At 41.1% G+C, this 9,838-nt stretch overlaps 2 protein-coding genes and 1 long non-coding RNA gene across 3 annotated transcripts; 1 reads left to right on the forward strand and 2 right to left on the reverse strand.

Annotated features, from left to right (window-relative positions):
• Positions 1-5,087: 5,087 nt before the first annotated feature.
• Positions 5,088-5,633, reverse strand: LOC137227880 (interferon alpha-4-like). The gene has a single exon (XM_067744506.1). It carries the CDS (start codon positions 5,631-5,633, stop codon positions 5,088-5,090), a length of 546 nt encoding a protein of 181 aa, XP_067600607.1.
• Positions 5,634-6,738: 1,105 nt separating this feature from the next.
• On the forward strand, positions 6,739-8,482 carry LOC137227883 (uncharacterized). The gene is made up of 2 exons (XR_010945040.1): positions 6,739-7,203; positions 7,824-8,482. It is a non-coding gene; the product is annotated as an uncharacterized lncRNA (long non-coding RNA).
• An 843-nt stretch (positions 8,483-9,325) lies between these two features.
• On the reverse strand, positions 9,326-9,838 carry LOC137227881 (interferon alpha-13-like). The gene has a single exon (XM_067744507.1). The coding sequence runs from the start codon at positions 9,836-9,838 to the stop codon at positions 9,326-9,328; it is 513 nt and encodes a 170-aa protein (XP_067600608.1).

Raw genomic sequence — 9,838 nt, forward strand, 5'->3', positions numbered from 1 at the left:
ACTGTTCAGTGTTGGGCAGGGTGCCATCTATTTACTGTGTTTCTCTGGGAGTCTGGACAGTCTGGACCTGCAGTGCTTGGCAGGCGGAGAGCGTGGAGTCATATGAGAGTTTCTGACAAACCTAGAACTTTCACTCAGCTTCTGCTTTCCATTGGTGGCTTTCTAGTCTTTAGCGGAAATTGACAGCCAGAAACCCTAATGGAGAAGGAAACAGCGGTATGAATGGGCAGTACAGCTTAATGCAGAGTGAATGGGGAAAGTACACTATGGATTTCTACACTGGGAGGAACTGAATGATTGTGATATTTTAGTGAAAGAATGGGATCCAGGAAAACAGAGGGGAAGGGGAATTGTGCCATGTATCAGAATCAGCAGATAGATATATGGTATATTTTATACTATGTATTCATATATATGTACCATATATGTATATTATTGTATGTAAAATTACATACAATTGATGACACACTTTCTCCCAGTTCTGTTTTTTAGGCTGTCATTGTTCTGCAGTCAGTGACAGAGAGAGGGGGAGGAGAATTCATTATTCCCATTTAGACCTATATGAAAAATATAGGAAACAACACACTACCTGTTTAGCCCTCACTCTGTGGATGATACTCTGCTAAGTGCTCTTAAATGTTCTGGTTGGTCTAATATTCAATACAACTCTAGGAATATTTTCCATACTTTATATTTGAGGAAACTGAGGCTCAGGGAAGTTAAGTGATTCCCCAGCATCACACGTGTGTCCTGGCAGAATCTAGACTCAATGCAGAAACCCATATCACATATAAATAATTATTTAACTTCCATCCTCTGTAATTCTCAAGCTCTTTGTTTGCTTCTTTGGTGCTTTCTGAAGATCATTTTTCCCTGCTTGACTCCTAAGTGCACTGGCTACTCCACCTTTGTGCCCTCTTCAGACTCTCCTCTTTCTCACTCTTAAAAGTTGAAGGTCCTCATGAGCTTTCGGTCGTCATCTCGTTCTACACTCTACTCCTAAGGAACGACATCCACATATGCTGCTTCCAATGGGAAGTCTGTCTTTAGATGTTTCTTGGCCACTTTATGGAGTCCATGTGCTTTCTCCCCTTCTTGAGATGCCTCATTCCAGATTCTGGTGAGAGAATCCCCTTTTCCCTATCTCTCATTGTAATAGGAAACTTAACTGAAATAATTTAGCATGATTACTGTTTTTACAACTTTTATCTCTTCCAAACTGAACTCTCCAGAAGAATAGGTTTGGCATTCTCTTTTTTCACCTCTGTATTCTCAGAACTATCATATATCCAATATAGAAATATGAAGTTTTAAAATATAACCTGGAACTTCCCTGCTGGTGCAGTGGTTAAGAATCCGCCTGCCATTGCAGGGGAAACGGGTTCGATCCCTGGTCCGGGAAGATCCCACATGCCGCGGAGCCACTAAGCTTGTGGGTCACAACTACTGAGCCTGTGCTCTACAGCCCGTGAGCCACAACTACTGAGCCCACGTGCAGCAACTACTGAAACCCGCACGCGTAGAGCCCGTGCTCCACAAGAGAAGCCATCGCAATGAGAAGCCCGCGCATCACAACGAAGAGTAGCCCCTGCTCGCCAAAACTAGAGAAAGCCTGCGCACAGCAACAAAGATCCAGCACTGTGAACAATAAATAAAATTTAAAAAAATAAAATAAAATATAAACCACTGAAATAAATGAATGATGAGAATGATGAGTAGAATTTATCATCCATGTTTCAGTATGCCTTGCAAATTAAAGCTACTTCTTTTTGTAAGAATAAAAAAATCCAAATGTCATCTGGGGGAGAGTTTCATAAATTAAACAAGAAAATAATTTGAAACAATATAGAGGTAAGCATATTTTATTATACTGAATACACTATAAAGTTGAACATGGTATTATATGAACAAAACTATTTTAAATACCATACATAGTATGACTGAGATTAAGTAGAAGAATAAATAGATGACTTCATGAGAGCCCTTTGCGCTTTAATCACTATCATTTTGACTCCTGGTCTGATCATTTCTAAATCTCTACTGTATATGAGTCTAGTTCTGATACTTGCTCTGTCTCTTCAAACTGTGTTTTTCACCTTTTAGTATGGTAAGTTTCTGTTGAAAGTTGAACATGATGTATGGGGTAAAAGGAACTGAGGTAAATTGGCCTTTAGGGTGAGGATTTACAATTCTCTTGCTTAGAGGTTGGCTGTGTTTACTTCTAGTCCTGGGCTCTGTTTCTGCCCTCTTTATTTTCCATATCAGCGAAGCTGGCTTATCCTTTGGGATTGGTCTTCTTGAGAATAGATTTATTAGACCTGTTTGACAAGTAACCACCATAGGTGACAGGTCTATATCTTGTTCACCATTTTATCATTAGTACAGAGTTCATAATAATTATTCCAAATAATTATTAACAAAGAGTATTCTTAGATTTTCCATTAGACCTCCCATCAGAAGCTTCTAGTGACCTCGCGTCAGAACCTTATATTGAAGTAATTATTAAGCATCATTAGATGATTCAGTACATTTCTACTGAGCCTCTTGATTCATCATTCTCCAACTCACAGTGAAGACGTAGCGTGGTAAAAATGTAGGGCATAGGATGCTAGATACAATTAGCCTTCTCTGCTTTTCTGGTGTCAGAGTCTTTGTAATGTTATACGTTCTTTTTCATTTAGTATTTTTCTGGGCAGGGGTTGTCTTGCTACTACTGAATTACTTCCTTTTTCATCTTGAGTTGAGTATCTTAAGAGGGAAGCAAAAATGGAAACATAAAGGGCCCATACCATGATTTTCCATAATGTGCAATACATCATTGATTTGCTTCTCCATTCAACTTTCTTGGAAAGCTGTCCTTGCATTTGATGTACTGAGGTAAAAGGAAAACAAATGCAAATCTGACTATGATGAGAGTGAAAGAAGTAAAGTGACTCCCCAGGTGAAATAATGACAATGGGAGTTCTTCTCTTGTTACCCTTCCACTTGCTCCAGAATGGGTTCTGCTGATTAATTTCAGCAAATCAGCTCTCACTAAGGTCAGTTCTATCTGTTTCCCTTGTAGTGGATGGTTTCAAGCGCAGAGCAGCTTACTGACATTCAACATCATATTCATCAAAATAATGATACATTATCACTGTAAGTGATTAAATGTCAGGATTTAAAGTAAATCAAATCTTGAACATTGATATGAGTTTTCAGTACATCAAATCCATGAAATCTCTTCAGAAGCAAAAAATAGTTCAAAAAAGGAAAACAATGCAGAGAAAAAAATAATCCACATCCATTCTAGGTTCCACCCTATGTCTCTCCTCCAATTCAGACAGCAACTATCTCAAACCTATTTTCTGTATATATTGTCATTCCCTTCTCTTATTCATCCTTCCACCTTCTCCACTATGGTTTCTGCTGATTAATTCTACCAAACAAGCTGTCACTAAGTGGCCAATGCCATCTCTTTTCCCAATGTAGGAGCACTTTCCATCTACGTTTTCACGAATGCATTGAATCTTCTAAGCAGTTCCAGTCTTTCAAACATGGTCTTCTCACCTTTCTCTCTTGTCCTGTTAACATATGGCCATTCCCCTTGCTTTCCTTTGTAGCGTTCCCTCACTTTTAACGTTAAGGTCATAGGATTCAATTTTCAGTCCTTTTCTCATGTGATACTCTCCTCCTGTTTGATCACTTCTTCTGTTCCATGCTTTACACTTCATGGAATTGCTTATAAATTGCTATCTCCAGTATCCAATGGACATTTGCACTGAAATGTCTACTAGTTAACTATAGGTAATATCTACTGCTTTAATTTCTATATCCTCGCATGACATGATCCACCTTCTGCTGGGGAAATTCCATTTTCCCACCTTCTCACTGTAGCACTAAATTTAACCGATATTAATTTCTACTACAAATTAGTACTATTTTAAAAATAATTAAATTTAATTGTGAGTTAACTGATTTTTTAAATTTATTTATCTATTTGGCTGTGGCAGGTGTTAGTTGTGGCACACGGGATCTTCATTGCTGCGTGCAGGATCTTCATCACGGCATTCGGGATCTTTGGTTGCAGCATTCAGGATCTTTTAGTTGCTTGCGGCATGTGGGCTCTTACTTGTGGCATGCAGGATCTAGTTCCCTGACCAGGGGTGGAATCCGGGGCCCCTGTATTGGGAGAGCAGAGTCTTAAACACTGTACCACCAAGGAAGTCCCTGTATTACCTGATTATTGTTTTTAGGTTACTTTCCTTTAAAAAAAAAATCAAAGTTACCCAAAGCAGAATTGGATTAGTTATGTTCACCTCTAGGTCCTGAGGGCAACCCACGACCTGGCTAGAAGCAGTCTATTTTTATTTCTAACGTGAAAATCGTAATGATGGGTCAAGGAATTGTAACATACATTCTTTCATCAGGTTGCACATTCAGGCTTGGTGTTTCTTTCTCTTTTTTTTTTTTTTAGTGGTACGCGGGCCTCTCCCATTGCGGAGCACAGGCTCCGGACGCGCAGGCTCAGCGGCCATGGCTCACGGGCCCAGCCGCTCCGTACCATGTGGGATCTTCCCAGACCGGGGCACGAACCTGTGTCCCCTGCATTGGCAGGCGGACTCTCAACCACTGCGCCACCAGGGAAGCCCCTTGGTGTTTCTTTTTTAAAGAAAAAAAACAAAACAGGAAGTTTTCTCTAGTAAGAATTTAATGAACAAAGAAAACTCCTAAACTGAGTTAATACAAAGTATATATTTATTCTCTTAACCACAATGTATACATGCACATAATATTATGTAAATAAAAATAATTTAAATCTTTATAAATAGTGAAATAAATATTAAAGTAGATAAATAAATATTTAAGTAGATAAGTAAGTAGATAGATCAGCATGGGCATCTATGAGGGACGAGTGCCTGTAGAGTAGAACATCATGTTGCTTAATATTCCTGAAAACACTTGACAAATTCATTCAATTCAGGGCATGATGAGAGCAGAAATGAGAGTCTTTGACATGGCAGCACAGGTGGAAGTGTGGTCTTGTTAGTGAGAATCATTTCTCAGGTTGAACGAGGTGTGTGTCATTCCTTCCTCCTGAGTCTTTCTTACAAGTTCGTTGATGAAGAGAAGGATCTCATGACTTCTGCTCTGACAATCTCCCAGGCACAAGGGCTGTACTTCTTCTCTTGCAGATAGACAGTGATTCTGTGGAAGTATTTCCTCACAGCCAGGATGGAGTCCTCCTTCAGCAGGGGAGTCCCTTCCAGCCCCGCCTCCTGCATCAGACAGGCTTGCAGGTCAGTGAGCTGCTGATAAAGTGCAGTGCAGAACTTGTCCAGGAGGGTCTCATCCCAAGCAGCAGCCGAGCCCTCTGTGCTGAAGAGCTGGAAGGTCTGCTGGATCATCTCATGGACGACAGCGATGGCTTGAGCCTTCTGGAACTGGTTGCCTCCAAACGCCTCCTGGGGGAATCCAAAGTCATTTCTGTCCTTCAGGCAGGAGAAGGGGGAGATTCTCCTCATCTGTCGCAGGAGCATCAGGGCCCTCGTGTTAGCCAGGCTGTGGGTCTGAGGCAGGTCGCAGCCCAGAGAGCAGTTGGAGTGGCAGCTGAGCAGCACCAGGGCCAGGAGTAAGGACAAGGTTGGGGCCATCGGGGACCCTGCAGATGCTGCTGGCCTGGCTGAGGTGGGGTCTCTGTGAACTCTGCTCTCTAGGTTCTCTGAAGACCTTCCTTCAAGCCTGGGTCTTAAATGGGAGCGAATTGGTTTCCATTTTCTGAATGTTCCCTCTTACTTTCTACTTCTGTTTTTGCTTTTCATTTTGCACTCTCCAGACAGGTTAGGGCAGCGTTTCTCAACCACTGTTTTTCATCCTTGCCTCCCCTTCTCCTGCCCACAGAACCTTTCTAGATATTTTTTTTCCATATGGCCCCCCTATGAAATTTTGATACACAGATATACTGGGTACATCAGTATGTACTCCATGCGTATCTCTACTTTATAAATAGAAAAAGAAAGTGAAAAGTTTTTTCTTTTTATTCAAAGCAGTGGTGAGTATGACAAAAATATTTAGGCTAAAAATTAGCTGTAAAAGCTACTGCAATTAATTTAACATTTTGGTTAAGTGTGCAGAATGACTTTTAATGTAATACATTTACTTAATAAATAGGAATGTATCAAACTACATATTCAATAAAAATTTATACAAATACTTCGTAAGAATACCAATGTATAGATATATTTTAAAATCTATCAAAACTGCTAAAACCATTGAAAATTTAAATGATTTTCTTAACATTTATTTTTAAGTAATTCTGAGTTTTGATTCATATCATAAAATGATTTCTTACTTCGCTAGCTGCTAGATATTCCTCTAGATATTGTCAACAACTTTTTCTCTTTAGGACTAGACGTAATTATTGATCTCCTAGATAACTTTTTTAGAATTAAATAATAAAATACAACCTATTTGTGCTTAATTCCCGATGCCCACATCACACTGAGGCTCAAACATAAGCAAAATCCACAAGACAGACAAGGACAGCTCGTAAGTAAGCAGAGGGCACCTCTCACATTATGACTTTGAGTTCAATCATATGATGGAGAGAAAGTCCTGTAATGAAACATCAAGCACCATGGCTTGTAGCACTGATCCTGCATATTGTGTATCTTCCATGCACTCAATGTCAATGCCTCTCGTCTCATACACAAGAAAACCCAAAGAGAAAAATGAATACAAAGGATAGGGTTGGATAGGGTTGAGCTTTGGAGTGCCACCCACCATTGTAGTAGTTAAGATTTGTTCGCACCCCTAACGACTACTGTTTGTACCCGTGGGAGCGATCTGCTCCCAGATGATTTAGGAATCATCATCGATTTGAATCTTTCTCTGTATTTTTGCATTGAATTTCAGATTCCCCAAAGGACTGTCAGAGGTTCCAATCCAAGCCTATTCTTTTCAAACAAAAGAAAACCATCTTTGTAATTAATTGAGAACTGGATAAATGTTGATTGGTATCATGGAAAGAATTCACTTTCAACTCTGATCATGAATTCTTTTATTTTGCAGTGGATGTTCTGTGGCCTCAGCCCCCTCTAATACCGATCTTTCAATAAATAATAGGTATGTGACTCTCTGTGGCAAATCAGCTCTGTAGCAACTGGACTCTGTCGTATTCTCTGTGGTATCCTCGGCACCAGGCCCAGTGTAATCACGCAACAGGTAATTTTTTCTTTTTTTTTTTTTTTTTTTGCGGTACGTGGGCCTCTCACTGTTTTGGCCTCTCACATTGCGGAGCACAGGCTCCGGACACGCAGGCTCAGCGGCCATGGCTCACGGGCCCAGCCGCTCTGCGGCATGAGGGATCTTCCCAGACCGGGGCACGAACCCGTGTCCCCTGCATCGGCAGGCGGACTCTCAACCACTGCGCCACCAGGGAAGCCCGAACAGGTACTTTTAACGAAAGCAGTTTCTCAGATGGTCTCCTCCCACTGGAAGGCAGTTACGAATGACCAAGCTATTTTCCTTTATCACGGTCGTATTTGCTGGGATTATAATAGACAGTGGCTGGTATTCCCACTCTACTCCTACTGGTATCAGCCATGCCTACTGAGTTTGTTGCTAAAACCACTAGGATTCTCTTTCCTTTAAGGTGCCTATGGCTCTGGGGATTCAAGTTGTAAGAGCAGCACAATTTTCAGCCGTTGCCCGGCACTCTATTAAACTCAGGAGGATGGCCTCGTCGCTAATTTGTCCTCTACTAGGTCATGACAGAAAATAACCAGCTTGATGTCACATACAGAGCCATGTATCTGAACTCAAAGTCTCCCTGATTCACACAGGTCACAGCGACCAGACAATTAACCACGTTACTCTTCGGTGGGTCTTTACGGATGTGGCAATGACTACCTATATCCTGAGATTCTTTGGAGACTCCTCACAAAGACTGATGAATGATCCTTTTCCTCCTGTGTCTTCATTCCCTTTCAAGGGACGATGGGGTCCATTTCAGTTTGATTTCCAAATTTTGACACATAATAATTAAAGCATTACTGCAGGTTGGAAATCAAGAGTTTGGATTCTGAGTCCTCGGTCTGCTCTTTTGGCCTGGTAAATGGCTCATTCTTCTTTATTTACATGAATATATTCTCTCTTCTGGATGCCAAGACATGTAGCCTTCAATGCCCTTTCTGGTCTGAATGTTTCCGTCCCCACAAAATTCATATTTGGAAGTCCTAACCCCCAAAGTGATGGTATCAGGTGGCGGGCCCTTTGGGACTTGATTAGGGTGTGAAGATGGAGGCCTCACGATGGAATTAGTGCCCTTATCAACGAGGTCAGAGATAAATGCCTCCCTCTCCTGCTGTATGATGATACAAGGAGAACTCTGCAGTGTGAGACCTGAAGCAGGCTTTCACCAGAACTGGACCGTTTCTGTATTGTAACTAAGTTCATTTGTATCCTTTTTTTTAGATTCCACATATAAATGATATTTCTCTTTCTCTGTGGGTCAGATTGTTTTTTAATGAAGTGTGTGCAAGCAAGAACATTAGTTGTTCCCCTCCACCCCACCCAGAACTTCATTAGGACAAATAGTGTAAAGATGAAAAGTGGTCTTATGCACTGAACTTGTCTCCTCGTCTATTAATCATCCAATAATTTCCCAACTTCTTTGCAGTGAGATTTCCACGAGGATAAATCCAGGCCATGTAATGTGATCAGAAGGGCTCTTGCCCTGTATAGTCCTGGCCCTTGAAAACGTCCCATGTGATGCACCAGACTTTTTCCCTTTACCACTGAATGGAATAGCCTCAAATACTGCAGAAAAATTTGCAGTCACCTGTTGATGATGGAAAAATCCACAAAACAGGGGGTACCCATGTCCCCGACTCACTCTTTGGAGAGCAACTTAGAACATCCATCTGATCAGGAATGCCTGCCTTGTGTTCTTATACCAGGGAAAGATAAGATTCTATTATGATCAAATTCCTGACAGCATTCTCTTTACCCGTTACAGCAGTCAGCATTAAGTTAACTGACAAATATCTTTAACACCACACTATCCAAAAAACCTTTCTATACTTCATGTGTTGAAAATAGCAAATACCTCTCCCAAAACTTAAAGTGATCTTTTAAATTACGTTAGAAAATTATTTATACAAGAAAAGAGATTGTGTTCTGTCAAAACCTTTTTTTAAAATCATGATTTTCTTTTCAGACATTTTTCAGCCTGTGAGGAAACACAAGTCGAGATTGCTTTGGACTTGAACACTAATGTAATTGAATGAGAAGTGTCACGAGTATAAAAAATATTCTGTATTTGTTGACATTTCTTTGAGGATTCTTACATAAGGGAAAGGCACCTTTTAATTTCCACTCTGACAACCTCCCAGGCACAGGGGCTGTATTCCTTTGCCTTCAGATAGACATGGATTCCATGGAAATACTCCCGGGCAGCACGTCCCAAATCTCGACAATCCAGATTGTCTTTTTTCATCTGCTCCAGTCGGTGCAGCCTCAGATGAAGGCTAGAGAGAAGTTTATCGAGGAGGGTGTTGTTCCAGGCAGCACGGCTGTCCTCTGTGGTGAAGAGGTTGAAGATCTGCTGGAGCATCAGATGGTGGTGACAGGTGCCTTGAGTCACCTGGATTGGGGTGATATTCTCTCTTTTCCAAGGAAATTTGAAGTCGGTTCTGTCCTTTAGGCACCACTGAGAGGGGATTCTTTGCAACTGTTCCAAATGTTGGAAGACGTCCTTGTTTTCCTGGCTATGGCTTCTAGGCAAGTTCCAGCCAAGAGAGTAAGCAGGGATAGAGCAGAGCAGCACTCCTGCCACTAGCAAATAGATCTGGGCCAT

The sequence above is a fragment of the Pseudorca crassidens genome, chromosome 7, assembly GCF_039906515.1.
Source record: "Pseudorca crassidens isolate mPseCra1 chromosome 7, mPseCra1.hap1, whole genome shotgun sequence".
Classification (NCBI taxonomy): domain Eukaryota; kingdom Metazoa; phylum Chordata; class Mammalia; order Artiodactyla; family Delphinidae; genus Pseudorca; species Pseudorca crassidens.

What these genes read in the sequence shown, in the direction of transcription:
- LOC137227880 (XM_067744506.1), bottom strand. Translation starts at nt 5,633, where the DNA reads ATGGCCCCAACCTTGTCCTTACTCCTGGCCCTGGTGCTGCTCAGCTGC.
- LOC137227881 (XM_067744507.1), bottom strand. Translation starts at nt 9,838, where the DNA reads ATGGCCCAGATCTATTTGCTAGTGGCAGGAGTGCTGCTCTGCTCTATC.